Source organism: Lissotriton vulgaris, unplaced genomic scaffold (genome assembly GCF_964263255.1).
Source record: "Lissotriton vulgaris unplaced genomic scaffold, aLisVul1.2 SCAFFOLD_266, whole genome shotgun sequence".
NCBI classification, from domain to species: Eukaryota; Metazoa; Chordata; class Amphibia; order Caudata; family Salamandridae; genus Lissotriton; species Lissotriton vulgaris.
This window is the reverse complement of record NW_028249712.1, coordinates 9,340-26,446: the sequence shown is the minus strand read 5'-3', so window position 1 is coordinate 26,446 and position 17,107 is coordinate 9,340. Positions and strand designations below refer to the sequence as shown.

At 41.4% G+C, this 17,107-nt stretch overlaps 1 protein-coding gene across 2 annotated transcripts in view; it reads right to left on the bottom strand.

Annotated features, from left to right (window-relative positions):
* The window catches only part of LOC147663498 (nicotinamide N-methyltransferase-like), a 162,835-nt gene extending 147,150 nt beyond the window's left edge, over positions 1–15,685 (bottom strand). The window contains exons 1-2 of one of the 2 annotated variants that reach the window (XM_086950406.1): positions 15,490–15,685; positions 683–869 (exon numbers count right to left, since the gene is read on the bottom strand). In XM_086950406.1, the coding sequence (XP_086806532.1) occupies positions 683–869; positions 15,490–15,637 (335 nt within the window). In that variant the 5' untranslated portion in view covers positions 15,638–15,685. The remainder of the gene's footprint in view (positions 1–682; positions 870–15,489) is intronic. The other variant, XM_086950407.1, reaches the window with a different exon arrangement.
* Positions 15,686–17,107: the final 1,422 nt, after the last annotated feature.

Sequence of the window (17,107 nt, the reverse complement as noted above, 5' to 3'; positions counted from 1 at the left end):
AGCGCGAATATCTCCAAAAGTTGGTAATAGGAGATAGCGATGTTAGCGACTGTTTCCAGTCGCTAACATCTTGGCACGCCCACTTTGCATATCATTAGTGATAAATATCACTGACATGCAAAGTGGGGCCCAAGATGGTCGCTATCTCCTACTAGCTGTCGCTAACTGGTGTTAGCGACAGCTAGGTAATAGGGAGATAATTTTATCTCCGCTTTCTTGGCTTTTAAAGCCAAAAAAGCGGAGATAAACCCCCTTGATAATATGCCCCAAAGTTCTAGAAAATTAATTCAGAATGTGAACAAAGAGATTCTTGGTGTTTTTTTAGACACTGTAACGTCAGGGTGCACAGTGCGCTTCCCTCATAATGTCAAATTTAAAGCAGTTGTCCCCGTTAGGCATATATCAGTGTGGGAGAAATGCCTTCCCCAGGTGTAACCCCATTCTGCTAGTGGGGTACCATTTTTATCACAAGAAGTGTGAAAATGTTAGGTGATAAAAATGTTGTGGATGCCCACAAATGTAACATCGTGGGAAAAACAAAAAATGAGGGCTTAATATCGTAGTAGATCAAACATCAATGCAAGGCTCAATACTTGAAAGAAAAGCCTCAATATCAAATCCTTAAGTGCTCCTAAAAAAAGATAATTGTAAGGCACAAATACAATTTACATTGAAATCTTACCTGTCTTTTTCAAGTTCACATGGAACTGTAGTCCCAGGCTCCTTCTCCAACCATTGATTGATACTTTTTAGACTAGGGCCCACAAAATCTATTATGATGATTTCGTTGAAGATGTCACATGCTGGTAAAAGCGAAGATAGTAATAAAGCTCCACCATACTTAATCAGGATATCTCCTTTCACATCTCCTGGTCAACAGTAAATGCAACAGAATTAATATATTGCATTCTTACCTTTAATATTTAAATGAATGCTCCTAATGTGACAAAGCCAGAAAGGTATCCTTTATTGTAAACATAGTAGGCACAATTGGCAATGCTATAATCACATAAGAAGGAGCAAAACAAAATTGCTTCTAACCTTTATTTAGCTGTCTTTCAAGATTTTTGAAAATAGTTTATTCTGTCACTGCATTTATTAATGAATTTGTGAATCCTGTGAAAATCAACATAGCCTTGAAAAGGACCATCTAATTTCAATAATGTTCGTATATAGGCTAGAGCTCAGTATAGAATCAATTTGAACATTTAATACAAGCACCATAATTTAACATGCAACTTCTCGTTTACAACACTGTCATATAGCAGTGTGATCTATTTTACATACTGGGGTTTCTATGGGTTATGTTGGTTTTCTTGTTCTAGAATGTTGTTGCTGGTGTATGCTTTTGAAGACGACTGACAATGATTCAGTGGACTGACCCTGTATTCCTCAGGATCTTGACATTTACACTGTATACAAGTCTGTCAGATTTGTTTAGAACGTTTTTCAAATATAACTAGAGAGGCTGGACTAGTCCTCTCAGTGTCAGCACATGAAAAAAACTTAAGACTCTAAGGGCTTGATTCACAAAGACAAACTTAGACCTGAAGTCTAAATTCAGACCTATAGTCTAACTGTCCACCTAAAGTCTGACTTTACACCTGAAGTCTAAGTTTAGAGATGAAGTCTAAGTTTAGACCTGAAGTCTAACCTTAGACTTCAAGTCTAAACTTAGGGCCCAATTCACAAAGGTAAAGTTAGACCAAAAGTCTAACTATACTACGTTTCGAATTTACAAAAGTAAGTTACTACTAGTAACTTTACTACTAGCAAAGTTACTAGTAGCAACTTACCTTTTTGAATACCGAAAAGAAGTAAAGTTAGACTTTTGGTCAAAGTTTACCTTTGTGAATTGGACCCCTACTTTTAAGTTTCAACCATATCTCTAGACACATGTTAATATACACCTACAAAGTAGAAAGTAACAAGTGCTGCGGCTCAGTGCTGGCTCACAAATATTGTGGCCCGATTCACAAAGGTAAACGGAGACGAAAGTCTAACTTTATGGCTTTCGGTATTCACAAACGGCACTTATGAGTAGTAAAGTTAGAATTTTGACTCAATTTAACTTAACTTTTGCTTTTTAGTGTAGCTGAGACCAAAATTCTAGTCTGATTTAAACTTAAGATCAACACTTAAGTTAGACTGAGACAAAAGTCTAACTTTACTACTTGTAAATGCCCTTTGTGAATACTGAAAGTCATAAAGATGACTCAGTTTACGTTTGTGAATCGGGCCCTATATGTCTCAGTTTGTCTCATTTGTTGACACTGAGAGGAGTAGTTCAGCCTCTCCAATAAGATTTTTAAAATATTCTAAATTAATCAGACTGAGTCACTGTTCTATTTACAGTATAATTTGCAAAGTAATCCCAAGCAGCAGACCAGCCTTTCTTGTAGACAAGCTCAACATTTCTAGGTGGTTCATGGCACAGCCACAGCCAGGACACCATTATACTGCAAACTAAGAAGTGTTAAAAAAAGAAAAATCAACCTGGGGCTTCACTTAACTTCATCTCTCTCGACACATGGTCCCAAATTAATTGGCAGGACTGCAAGAGGGCGGTCCTGTAGGATTTGCGAGTCTGGAAGCCCCTCACCCTCTCCAGGTTGGGCCGCTTACATGCAATTACAGTTTCGGAGCTTCCCAAAGTCTTATATTTATTCCAATGTCTCCCTACTCCTATCCTGGAACACAAGATCCAAAGTCTCCAACGCAAAATCACTAACTTCATCTGGGGCAGCTGTAGGCCGCGCCTCTATAGCAAAATTCTTATTCTACCCTGGGACAGGGGTGGGCTAGCCTGCCCCAACTTGCTGGTGTAGTACTGGGCCTCCCACCAACGCTTCATCTCAGAATGGATGGTACCGTAGAGCGAGAAGGTCTGGTTCCGTATGGACAGAGCGGTGACTGGGAGAACTATTTGGGACCTCCCCTGGCTGCCCCGAACCTCATGTTCACGTAGTGTCTATATTGCCCTTCCCACCAGAACACTGCTCGACATCTGGGACAAAGTGGCCGTCCATAAGGGACTTACTACTTTCCCGTCCCCCCACACCCCCATCACTGGAAACTCACAATTCTCTACTGCTGCTAACCCACATGTGTTTGCTGACTGGCTCGGTGGCAGATATAGAACACTTAGAGATCTGTTTTTTGGGCGATGCCTTTAAATCTTTTGATCACTGCAAGGAAGAGTTCCACCTCTTGGAGGGAGCCAGACTACAATACATACAGCTCCGTTATTGGGTACACACCTCCTCTCTGGTGCAGGCCACTACTCAAGCATTCACCCCTTTGGAACGCCTAGTGCGCTCCTTTGACGACTCTAAGGGGCTAATATCCCGGACGTATTACGTCTTGCAGCACCCTCCACTCGCTGCTCTCCATTCCTATCAGCGTCATTGGCAGTCGGATGCCTCCTCTGAAATCGCCCCCGCTCATTGGAACCGCCTGTGGCGCGATATCCCGAAAGTCTAAAGCTGCATTTCCCAGCGAGAAACTGCATATAAAGTAATGACCCATTGGTACTAACCCCCCATCAGACTGCATAAGATGTTCCCTGCCACCTACCCCCTCTGTTGGAGATGTTCAAACTCCCCAGGCGACTTTCTCCATATCTGGTGGACTTGTCCGCTCTTGACTTTATACTGGAAAGAAGTCCTTAGCCACATAAAAAGGTGCTTGGTTTCCCTCTGCCTGAAACTCCAGCTACAGTACTCTTAGGCCTTTAGCCTGACAATCTGCGCACATTAACTCGCAACAATTGGCATATTGCTCTCCACATGTTAGGCTCGGCCAAACAACTTATGGCCCTCTTTTGGAAGAAAGCAGCAGCCCCTCCAATAAATTTCTGGTTCACGCGTTTGTGGCATACTGTGACCCTAGAATTGCTTACTGCGTGCCTGCAGTACTGTGACATCCAATTCACCAAAATATGGCAGCCGCTAGTCACTTACCTCTGTTGAATGGAGCATGCTCGTCTCCAACCTCTGAAGCTTCGGGCCCTATGCTTTTTTGATGATGCTGTATATCCCCCCGACCTTGAGTGATCTTATGCATGTCCCGACTGAGTCCCCCTCGAAGCAGGGCCCATTGAAGTGTGTGCTGCTCACTCTACACCCCTGCCTCATCGACCCGCCACTACCCTCCCCCTCTTTCTCTTTTCTCTCTTTTCCTCTCGTCTTCTTCGCTATAATCTTCGCACCTGCACCCCGGACTTGACAGCCACGTAGGCTTTGTCCCCCTATATCTTTCTCCCTTACTCCCTTCGTCCTGGGATCTCTCTTTTCTTCCCCTTTTTTTCCTCCCTATGATATTCTGTCCTCTGTCCTTCACCTGATTATTTCCCTCAAGTCCCCTTTATATTTCCCCAACATTGCTTCTGGGTTTATTTTTCCTGTTTTTCTTGGTTGAAGGACCCTCACAATTGAGCTTTACTACTGTACCTGCTTTACTACGTGGCCGGCCCATCATGGGTTGTAGGCGACCTGCTGTGTACCATCTATATTGGCAAAACCCATCTGCATCTTGAATGCCTACCTAAACTACGTGGCCGGCCATTCACAGGGTTGTAGGCGTCATGCTGCGTACATGAGGAAACTCCTACTGGTTCTTTTTAAAATAAAAAACATTTGTATCAAAAAGAAAAAGCAAAACAACAGGCTTTTTCAATCTGTGCACTCAGGATCTGGAACAATATACATGTATCCATCATTACGACCCCAACTCTGCTCACATTTAGGAAAGTGATTAAGACCCACCTATTTAGAAGATCACTACAATGCAATCTATTAACTATTCACAGCTCAGCTTCATCTCCTAATACTCAATGACCTTAAGTTTCCCTTTGACCATAAAATGCACTCTGCTGCCCTTTGGCTAGCTTCATACAATAGAAATAACAGGTAAGAGTCATCAGCACAGGGAAGCCTGCTGAGCCCTTGTGCTCGCTACCCCAACCGCCACTGCAACAGCTCTCGCCATCGCTGCTAGGAGGTAGGAAACTACACCTCCCAGCGTGCCTTGTGGCAGGGACGTTACGCCTGAGGGCAGGACGCGCCAGGAGGTGCCATAAAAATGCTCAGGGCACCTGCAGCGTGGGACGCACATGGACATGCCCAGGCCAAGGGCGGGCCCGTCCATGCCCGTCGGAGCCCAGAGGAGACTGGGCTGGGCCATCCCTTTAACATTGGGACTGTAGATATTGGCTACACAATTTCTAGGTACTGTGGCGTTATTGCATCGCTTGACTATTAATACCTGTGCCTGTGGTGTTGTTTATTTCTGCCTTTACTATGAGCAAACGCAAGGGAGTGGTGGGTACCTTGGACGCTTTCATTGTCAGGGTTGAATCAATGCTCAGTCACGAGATAGACCTGAAGGAGAGGTGACTCTCTTTAGAACCGCTAATTCTGTAGAGGCACTCTTCATAAGGTACTGTTTCTCTGGGTGGTGCCCCTCAATCCTGTTTATCCCCAACCTCGCAACGCCAGCTTCCGTCTTCTCCCGTACCGAACCTGGAAGCATCTTCTATGGTCACATTAAATGGTGCAAGTATTTCACTAGGTTACGGATCCCTAAACCACCTAGTGAGGATAAGGTGAGAGAGCCAAGCCACCAGTGAAGCAAAGGAGGTGTGAGGGCACTCAAAAACCAATACAGCAAAAATGGCCTTGGCACACTAATCCTAAGGTGTTACAAACTAGTTCCATCAGCACACAGACAGATGCTATTCCTCCCGTACCAATATGCTGTGCTTTTGGGGATGTTGGAGATGCGGCCCCTGATATTGTTGGGGATAATATTCTGGATATTGCTCTTGCATGGATCAAAGAACTAATTGACAACAGCTTTGCCTCACTACGGGGCTGCTTATAACACCTGGACAGTGCCATGAATAAAATGCTTAACCAAATAGAGACTGCTTGGTTCGCTGCCAGTGTTGCGGTGGGTTCAGGTCTAGATGCGTCACATAAAATAGCCATAGTCCCTTAAGAGAATTTGTTGGACAAGGTCACAGTTATTGAGAATCTATTAAGAAAAGGTCAGGGTGCAGGTTCTAACAACCCCTTGAATAATCCCCCAAATATTGCATAGGATGATGGTGAGGTAGCTCCTCTTTCCCAGGTTGTTACACTGCAAACTTCAGATAAAGTACCAGCAGGATACAAGAGCACTTTCCACACAACCCATAATAATGCTGCTGCAGCCTATAATAAACACAGAGATAATCAACCAGGGAATGCCATGGGGGAAGTTAACTGTGAAAATAGGGTCCATGAGGATACTAGTCACAAATATGACTGCAGAGCCACTATTTGTATGCCTAGAACTGATTCTCAGCGTTCTGATATTTATCAAAGGGGGGACTGCCCTTTGAGGCAGCTACCCAGTCACACATCTTCTGTGGCTCTTTCTGTTAATCAACCACATAGGGATATCCTTTATTACCTCTGGAATGTTGTTCCTATGTTGTTATACTCACTAAGGTCTATTCACTCCAGGACAATTTTCAAGAATCTGCAGGCCAGCTAAAAAATAAGGTTTGTCACTGGCTAGTCCACTCGTCTGTGTATGATAGCTCACGTTACAAAGACATCCTGATGGTAAGAAGAGTAGGATGGGTAGGTCCCCTACGCAAGACCATTGACGGAGATTGTGTTGTTCTAAACTGTCGAAGTCCAGGCCTTGCGGGGTCTATAATCAGGAGTGGGAACAATACTCTCAGAGGGGGTCCAGCTAATTGGATAAGCATAATGACGCTGGGTTTCTTTTACAGACATCTTATACCTAGCATCTCACCACACTTACAAAATCCCCAACCAACACGTCTCAACCAGATGAGAAAGGTACAACTCCCTTTGAAATTAGCAATAGATACGAGGTGCTGTCAGTCCTGGACAAATTAGATTGACTAGAGCCCAGCAAAGATGCCCCCGTGATACCTCAGGGTTCCATTCAGACCGGCTCACCCACGGAGGTGCACATAGTCTCCCACCCCAATGAACCAGAGATTCATACCCCACTTAGTCCATCTGACAGTAGGGTAATCAGCACACCCACAACAAGGGTCAGCCCTGAAGTAAGTCAGACATGGACTACTGACCAACAGTTATATATTCTCTCATGGAACGTTCCAGGGCTCTGTTCCAAACTCAATGACCCTGAGTGGTGTATACTCGTGGATAACTGTCATTTGTGTTTTTTTTCAAAAAAGCTGGGCTATTGAACCGATCTATAGGGTGGGTTTCACCTCATTTAGCATAGAAGCAAAACAGTCATCATCTGTCAGACCTGCAGGAGGTATGCTGATGTGGGCTAAAACAACACTCGCCTGTAAAATAAAGTGCCTAGATATAGACACCCAGAAGATTCTGGCCATTGACATGGCTTTACTCAAAGGGGGATTCCATGTTAGAATTTTTAACATTTATAATAGGTTCAAAAGCCCACACAAACCCTAAGACACCATGACAACGTTAATTAATTTCCTTGAAACTGACAATAACGAATGCCCCCTCATCATAGCCGTAGATTTTAATACTACATATGAGCCGGTGGATTATGTGCTGGATCTAGTTCGGGAGGAGGAAGAAGCTAGAGGTATCAAAAGGCTCCAAATTCCAACACTTAAAAGATCTACCTGTGTAGCTCAGCAAGTCTTATTGTTCACTCTAGCTCAGGGGGTGCAGGCATGTAATGGAAGGACCCTCTCAGACCCTAGTGCAGACCACACATTTAAGAGGGGGAGCTTGATGAGTAGAATAGATTACATCTTGGTCGATCTCAATCACTGGCCACAAGTAAGTGATATGGCCATTCTCAACTGAAATGATAGTGACCACAACGCCCTACTGTTAAGCTTTTCGGGGTTACCGTTTCAAAAGCCTCAGCATAATCTAATTAGGGTTCCAGTAGTAACATCTAACAACAATAGGAGAATCAAGTGGGCTGATGTAATTGCTGATGGTAAGATACTTCCAGAGGTTTACAAAGAGGTGGTGCAGTTTTTTGTGAAGAGGTACAACACAAATGATGATGCTATCCTAGCCAGCTACCAAGATCTCTCAGATAATATCTCACCTTATTTTAGGAACCAGGGAGGGTCAACTCCTCAAAAGCATTTAAAGGATTGCCGGCTATTCTGGCATCTTTTCTCTAAGGAGGTTATTCACCAGGTTGATCAAAACGATTTCCACTTACAGTCACATATCTGGGAAGAATTCTTCCCGGCACTATACTCTGAGGAGGACGGTGGGGACGAAGGTCGAGCAGGGAAGGAACCTAGGGTTTGCAACAATGTGTTTGCTTGCAACGAGGAAGAGAGTTTTTTACATGTGGAAGTTAAAAATGCAATTACTTCCCTCCAAACTGGCAAATCCCCGGGGTTAGATAGACTGCCTGGACATCTGTATAAATCTGAACCCCATATCTGGTGCTCTTTGCTTCACTCAGTTTTTAATGCCATTTGCCATGGAGGTGTGATCCCGGCCACATGGAAAGGAGCTGAAATAATCCTAATATTTATAAAAGGGGACAAAGGGGACCCTGCAAAATATAGGCCTATCAGCCTGATAGATGTGTCCCCAAAAATCTTTGGAAAACTAATTTTCCAGAGTGGTGTGCTATGATGAAAAGTGGGTATATCTAGGGTTTTTTTAACAGTTTTCCACATATACCATACATCTTCAAGCGTCCTATACCCAAATTTCTTGTAATAACTCCTCTGGGTTCTCCTCAATAAGACCCCTGCTGCTTCACTTCCCAATAATAGCTGAAAAATTGATGGTATCACCGCCTGCCTGAGGGTTGGGCCCCCTGGATGGAATAGCACACCACTCTGTAATTCAACACTTTTTCCAAACCTTAGCAGGGATGGATCGTGGCATCACTGGGAGAGTCAGGGTATTGTAGAGTTGGGGCAAATAATGATTAGAGATCAATGTAGAACACTTGAAGAACTTACGCAACATTATTCATTACAAGGTTATCAAGAGTGTAAATACTTACAGCTTGTCAACAGAATTAAATCAATTAGGCCACGTATCATTTTGACAAGGAGATATGAATTATTTGAGTATCTGAAGTCGGGGGGACATAGAATTAGGGATATATATAAAATATTTAGTGAAGCATCAATGGATGATATGGGTAAAATGGAAGCTGCCTGGTCCCAAAAAATGGGGGATCCGGAATTAGATCTTGATAAGGCTCTAGCTACGGATAAAAGATTTCTGCGTTCCTCGAATCTCAGGGCCCAACACTATAAAACTTTATTCAATCTAAACTATACGCCGGCAAAATTATTCTCTTGGGGGAAAGCGGCAGATAGCAATTGTCCCAGATGTGGAAATGGTCCAGCTGATATCATACACATGTTCTATGGCTGCGAAAAACTAAAAAGCATTAAAACTGAAATAGAGCGGTTTTTAGAGGGCTGCTAGATGTCAAAATTAATCTATCCCCCAACCCTGATAATAACTGGATGCGATGTGAAACTAAATATGCGCACTGAGGCCGAAGCTTTAGTTTTTATCTCTGTAGCAATCCTTAGGATTTTAATTAGTGCAGCTTGGAAGGATATAGAAGCACCTACGTTTCAAATGTGGATGTGTAGAATGTTGGGTATCCATAACATTGAGGAAGCACTATATGAACTAAAGGGAGCCAAGACAAGGGAAATGGGTATGCGACTTTGGGCCCCAGTAGCTGCCTGGAGGGCAGCAAGAGTGTAAAATGAATGACTCATTGGTATTGTAGCTATTTAACCTGTCTATTATCCTTTTTATTGATGGTATATTTCTATGTATGTATGTATGTATTTATGAATTTGTAATTTACTGGTATGAACTCTCAATAAAAAATTAAAAAAAAAAAAAAAAGGAAAACTAATTTTAACACACATCCAAAACTGGGCAGAGGACAATAACATACTCTTGCACTTGCAGGCGGGGTTTAGAGCTGCTACCAGCACTTTGGATCAAGTGTTTTGTTTTTTAATGCTATTTTGGAAAGAAGTCAACTCAAGAAAGGCATCCTTTATGTAGTGTTTGTCGACCTCAAAACTGCTTTTGACTCCATTGATCGCACTAGACTCTGGTCTACCCTGAGAGATATGGGCCTTCCCCTTGCTCTACTTCACCTTCTAATCAGGTTACACCACGATAATTGTGTCAGAGTCAGATTGATTCAAGATGGGGGGTTGTCTGGAAATATTTTATTTGGGAAAGGAGTGTGCCAGGGATGTGTGCTTGCCCCAACTATGTTTACCCTATTTAATGAACGAGCTGATAAATGAGTTGTACTATTGTGGAGGTGACCCACCGAAATTGGGAGGCAAGCAAATTCCTTCACTTTTATGTGCCGACGATACGTTTCTCATATCTAAAACCCCAAAGGGCATCCATAATGTTTTAACTCAATTTTCTAACGCTTGCAAATCCGGGGGTTTGAAAATTAAAACTGCCAAGGGGAAAGTGCTGTTGGAAGGCCAACCATTAGAGCAGGGCAATGCCTTTGACTATCTAGGTGTTAGAATTAGTGATAATCTGGCGTGGTCCCCTCAAATTTTGAAAAGTGCTCTGACACTCCAACATGTAGATTGTGCATTAGTGAAAAGAGCCAAATGTTGAACTTTTCGCCCTATTTTCCCCATGTTAGAAATACATAGGGCAAATGTTTTGAGAGCAGTACTCTATGGGGCAGAAATCTGGGGTCTTGAGGATATTAAAAAACTAGAAATGCTGAAAAAAAATTCTAAGAGCTCTTCTAAATATTCCAAAGAACACACCCCTATTGCCACTTCGACTCGACCTTGGGCTAAAATCGATCTCCCACTGTGCTGTTCGGAGGGTGCTTTTGTTTTGGGTAAGACTCTCGACTAGCAACCCCCAAGTACCCGTAAAAGATGCTGTGGAAGAATTACTATTTCTCTGCCCTGGTTTGGGAAAGTTAAGGGGTGGCTCTTTATAAATAAAAATAGGGTTGGGTATCTTGTGGGACAATCCACGTTCCATATAACAAAAAAAATGATTCCCCAGTTTTTTAAATTCAATCAGCTTTATTCGAATAAAAGAGATAATCATAAAAGCACACTACAATTATGGACGTAAACAATGCAAGTATTCACTTATTACGTCATAAAATAGCAAGACAAGACAATTCCAAAGAAGATTTAAGAAAATGAATTACATCATGATTGAATTTCTACATTTTAAAAGTAGTTTTAAAAATATTAAAATTGATACAGACAATTGTTCTTCTCCTAACGATTGTAGAAACAGAAAAGCAGGACGACATTGTCTTAGGCCCTTATTTTTTAAAATTGGTAAAACCCACCTATGTCTTATATAAGAATAATATATACAAACGAATAGAACATGAATAGTCGATTGAAAAGACACGTAATCACATGGGCATTTACATAGCTCCTTCGACCAGTTTTTTTCAGTGGGAAAAGAGACATGCCTGTGGAAAATATTCAGTCTCAAACGGGTCAACAAAAATCTATTGTGCTCTCTTGTAAACCTGCTTAGGTAGGGCTGCAGTATATCGGTAATCATTATTAGCTGATGTGCCTGTACAGAAACTTTTGGGGATTCTATTGCTCTTCTCTTACTGTCCAAATAGGATAGGCAATCAATTTATAATTCTTTCCTCTTTCCTATTTACATTTAGCCGACTAAAGGAGTTCAAAAAGTATTCGGGGTGGCCGAGGTAACCAACAACATTTTTAATGTATTCTAACCAGTTAATCTTCCATGCCCCATCCAATTTGCCACAGTCTGTAAGTAACTGTCTATCGAGTTCCAGTGAATCAGAAGTCCATAGTCTATGCCACAGGAGTACCGGTTGAATTTTACATATATCCATTATGTATGACAGGCCCAATTCAGTGTGGCAGATATATGTAGAGGTGCTGTCCAGGACAATCAATGAAAATCTTTAACATTCTCGATGACCCCAAATACCTGCACCATAGGTAGCTATTGAAATGCATTTCGCCTTATATATCTGTAATAGGACCTCTGACGCCCGTTTCGCCAACTTCTTACCAAAGTTAAAAAGTGCGGCTACCGCTTTAGAAAACAGTAGCCTCCTAGTCCTAATGGCCTGGGTCCAAGTCCCCCTCTTATCAAATAGTATACCGAGATAAGAGAAAGTTTTGCAACAGTCAATCGGTTTCTTACCTATTGAAAAGGGTCTGAAATGCTTATTCCCTACCCCACAATTCATCACAAAGGTTTTAGAGATATTCACTTCTAAACCTAATTTGCCCATGTAATCAGCAAAGCAGTCAACTACTTTCTGCATCCCTACCGGGGTACGTGACATCAAGACTGCATCATCGGCATACATTATTGTAGGAATAGGTCTCTTGCCCACTTGTGGGAGGTCCTGGCACTCTTTCCCCAGCTTGGATCCCAAGTCATTAATGTGTAATATAAATAGGAAGGGTGCCAGGACGCATCCCTGTCTCACACCTCTTTTCACCCTAAAGTGCTTAGTGCACTCTCCTCCCATCACATAACGAATCCTGGCATTTGCTCCTGCGTATAATTGTCGCAGAAATAAAACTATTGAATTATCCACCCCCATATTAGTTAAAATTCTCCGGAGTTCCTCGTGGATTAGAGAAACAAACGCAGCAGTTAAATCTATGAACGTTAAGTACAGGCTACTCTGTTTGGCTTTAGTGTATTTGCCAATCATCATGTTCAAGTTTAACCCCTGGTCAATTGTACCCATGCCTTTGCAGAAACCGTACTGGAGGTCGCTAAGTTTTGAATGGTGTTCCGCCCAGTCTTGTAACATTGATAACAAAACTCTGCCGATAATCTTAATAGTTGAATCAAGTAAAGATATCGGCCTATAACAGGCAGGGTCCGACCTGTTCCCTTTTTTAAAGATGGGGACCAAAGTCGATTCATACCAGGAAGAAAGGGGGCCGATTTTGCTACAAGCGTTTAACACTTGAGTTAAAAGAGGACCCCACAATAAAATATTACGCTTAAAAAGATCAACTGTGACGCCGTCAGGTCCAGGTGCCTTACCTCCCAGGCTCGCTTTAATGGCTAAAATGACCTCACTGAGCTCAAATTTAAAATGTGTGTCCTCTGTACCTTGTGTAGAAACCAAATTGGCTACAGGCTCCATTTCTGCCCTTGTTATGTGAGCTGTTTTGCTATACAATCTTTCAAAGTGTTCTAACTACTCAACCTCGCTAATAGCTATCTCAATCGTGGCCCTGTACTTCTACCCAGTTGAAAATAATGTACTGGAATTTTATACATTCTGATTGCTCTGAATCTATGTCACTAGGCACTTTATCTACACTTTTTTGAAACCTCAAAAGTTGTTTTAGATTTGAAACGTATATGGACAATGTAGAACTACCGCAGGCAAGTGCACTGTATGTAGATTTGGCACTTTGCCGGTATACACCATTAGAAGCAGTTCGTAAAACTCAAGCATCACTCCTATGTGCCCATCCTGAAACTCAGCTGTTGAAACCACTGAACATTATTTGTTTTTTTGCCCTGTATATGCTACTCTGAGGAACAAATGGATGGTTCCGGCATGCCGGATGCTGTCATTTTCTGGTTCCTCAGAAGGCTTGCGTGTATTTAGCTCCAACACAACCAAATGGCTTGTTTTTACTTTATCCAGATATCTTTTATATGCTGGGTGGTTGAGGTCCAAAGCGACCAAACGATCCATTTTCACTGATGTAGGGGTAAACTCTAGTGAGGTCCCTGACCCAAGTATAGTGTTGTAAGCTAAATCTTTAATTCTCATTGGCATATAATTGATTCCATATATTTTACATTCTTTTATTCTATTTATATTCTTAAAAAAATTATACTTCCTGTTATACCTTTGATACTGTGCCTGATGTTATGCTCCTAATTCATTTTACTTGTATAAATTAGCGATGAATGTATGTAATGAGATTTTTTAAAATATTTGTTGTGTTTTATGATGTGTGTATGATCATGCCATTGATCGAATAAATAAAATAAAATAAACAGATACACAGATATAAACCTATATGCATGACTATAAACAACTACAGTAATAACAGAAGGGCAAATCATGCTTGCACAACAACATTTTGGAGCCACATTTCTTTTTGAATGTCACTCATTGCAGAACTTTTAGGAACAAAATATACTAAACCGTGTAAATATCACCATTCTTATGAAACCTTTGGGTTCCACTATCATTCAATAGGGAAAAAAGTGCAACTAGAAATATAGGTTCTTTTAGTTGCATGTAGGTAATTTGCCTAGGCTCCTGCAACTAAAAACTAAATAAATGAGCTAAGAAAGACAATTGAAAGATATAGTGGAATTCTACAAGCTGATAAAAAATAGTGATGGGTGAAAGTTACTATTTTTAGACTAATTGCTTGATTTAGCGGTTGGCGGTTGGATATTCTGTCACAAACTTGATGGATATCCATTCTGCCGTATTACAAGTGTATTGCACCCTATGATATGTAATATGGTGGTTGAGATATATACACCACATTTGTTAACAAGTATCCCACCCCACCAAACTCTAAAGAAAGGCCAAAAGTATTTGAGGTTCAACATTAAAAATATTTTAAAGGATTTTTGGGGCATATGTATGAAGCCAAGTTCCTGTTCGCAAACGGGGCGAGTCTCAGAATTGTCTCATTTGCGAACGGGAAAAAGCCTTTTGGGATGTATCATCCCAAAAGGCCCTTGCAAAATAGGGAATTGCAAAATTTGCGATTCCTTATTTTGCGAAAGCATTTAAGGAATCGCAAATTGTGATTCCTTAAATGCGATGTAAAAAGCAACCAAGTTGTGCGATTTCTTCTTAAGAAATCGCAAATTACCACCAACTTCAAGTTTCTTTGAAAAATGCACTTTCCTGCATTTTACAAAGTGCCATGTTGCAAACATATAGGGCATGTATATGTGCCATATGTGCACACATGCACATTTCAGGGGTGCAACAGGGTGTCCTTTTTACACCCTGGCACCCTTGAAATTGCATTCTCGATTTGTGATTCTCTAATTGAGAATCGCAAATTGAGAATGTCTCCCCATTCATTCCTATGGGCCTCTAGGCCCCTAGGAATGAATGGGGAGGTATTCCTTAACTGGTAGTCGCTATTTGCGATTCGCAATTAAGGAATAAGTAGAATTCGCAAAATTATTTGCAAATCGTACATGCATAGCGTTTTGCGATTCTCACACAGTGATTCTCTAAAAATCGCTATTTGAGAATCGCAAATGTATTCTTTGATACATATGCCCCTTTATTCTGCAAAAACCTTTTTTAGCAGAAGGGTTTGCCCCAAAAAGCTAGTTTTTTGGGTTTGACATCAGATATTCATTAACACAATTAAGTAGTATTTTTATTTTTTTCACTACTGAATAATCAGGTTCTTGTTATACTCATGAATTCACTGAGCATTAGCAATAAAAGTAAGAAAAACACTGCACGTACCGGATCGGAACCATCTGTCAAATATCTCCCTTCGCTCTGTGAATGCATCTTGCTTAAAGTCCGAGTCTGGCCCGAAATATGTTGCAAGACCGAGGTCGGCATCATAATATTTCTCATAGAGCTGTTTGTAGGTTAGTCCTGAGGACATTTCGCTGATGTAAATGGCTTTTTATGATTCTGTGACAAACTCACAACGACTTGCTGCAAAGTGAATTTGCTCTGGTGGAATGTTTAGTGGGTTTATATATCTTGCGCTCCCAGCATTTTAATCTTCAGGTTACTTTCATGTCTGTGTGTACTTTTGTTATTATATGAGTCACCCTCCTTTACTGTTGACAGTAACTGTAGCTAGCATGGCTTATGGGTGAATTCCAAGGTTATGTCAATGTCTACTTTTTTAATATTTGCAGTGACAGACTGTTTTTGCATGCAGACTTTAATGTTTGTATTGCAATGGTTTTAATGAACAATGCAAATTAAATTACTTACTTACTATTTGAGACACTGTGAGGCGTTATGGGGTGTACAGAGTACGGGGGGTCTTAACTTAGCGTCTTCTTCATTTTGGTTTTCCGTCAGGCTTTCGTGTCCTTTTAATAAAATAAAAAAATTCATGTATTCCTAATTTGTGCAACATGAGCAGGCTGGACTGCAAAACAAAAGCAGCCCCTGCAAGAATGTTAGAATCAGCCCTGCTCCTCAGTCCTTGCTCCCTCCTTCTCTGTCATCGTTTGCTCCTGAAGTCCACTCCCTCAACTGCTGTAACTATCTAGGGAAGATGGATTAAGTGGAAGATGCAACAGCAGCTGTCCCCTGCCTTAACAACTGACCTCCAAAGACTTCAGCCCACCAGACAAAATGCCCAGTGATACAATGAGGTAATGCGGGCCTCAACGGGGGTAAATATTTGTATGCATCGCTCTGATTATTTCCAACTAATTTTCATTATTTCCACTCCTCCTTACTCACCCCAGTCGTTCCTCACTGAGAAAACCCGTTCACTACAATTGATCCCCTACTCTTAAAATCATTTGCTATGTCAAGTGAGTCAAGGAATCCACCCACAAATCCCACACCTGTCCAAGGTACTAACTGTTCTTCAACTAAGCCCTTAGTTAGAGATTGAGGAAGAAAACAGGGCAGGGGGAGGTTTGTAAATACTGGAACGAGTAAGGACGAATCACACTAATAATGATTTGTGGTTAGTATTCAGAGCCTTATCTCTTTTTCCCCTTCCTCATTCCAGTCCTGCCTAGCTGAGTTATGCTCAAGCTAAGACCTATCTTTATCAGTCAAGAAGGACCACAATAAAATATATTCTGGTAGAGCAGGAAAGAATGGTATTCGTCATTCAACACCCACTCCAAGAAACTGTTGCACATTTAGATCAGACTCTATAATTCTTTGAAAACACAGAAAATAAAATAAAACAATATGGACTTATGCTAAAATAGATCACGAAATAACCTATGTTTAAACCTAATCAAGCTCAGATCCCTGTACTATCTCCAATCTATAAAGTATTATAAATATAGACAGAAAAGTCTATGTAGTGGCCTCATAGATATGTCTGATAGATACACCAGCCTTTTCAGCCGTTCAAGCTGCCACCCCCCTG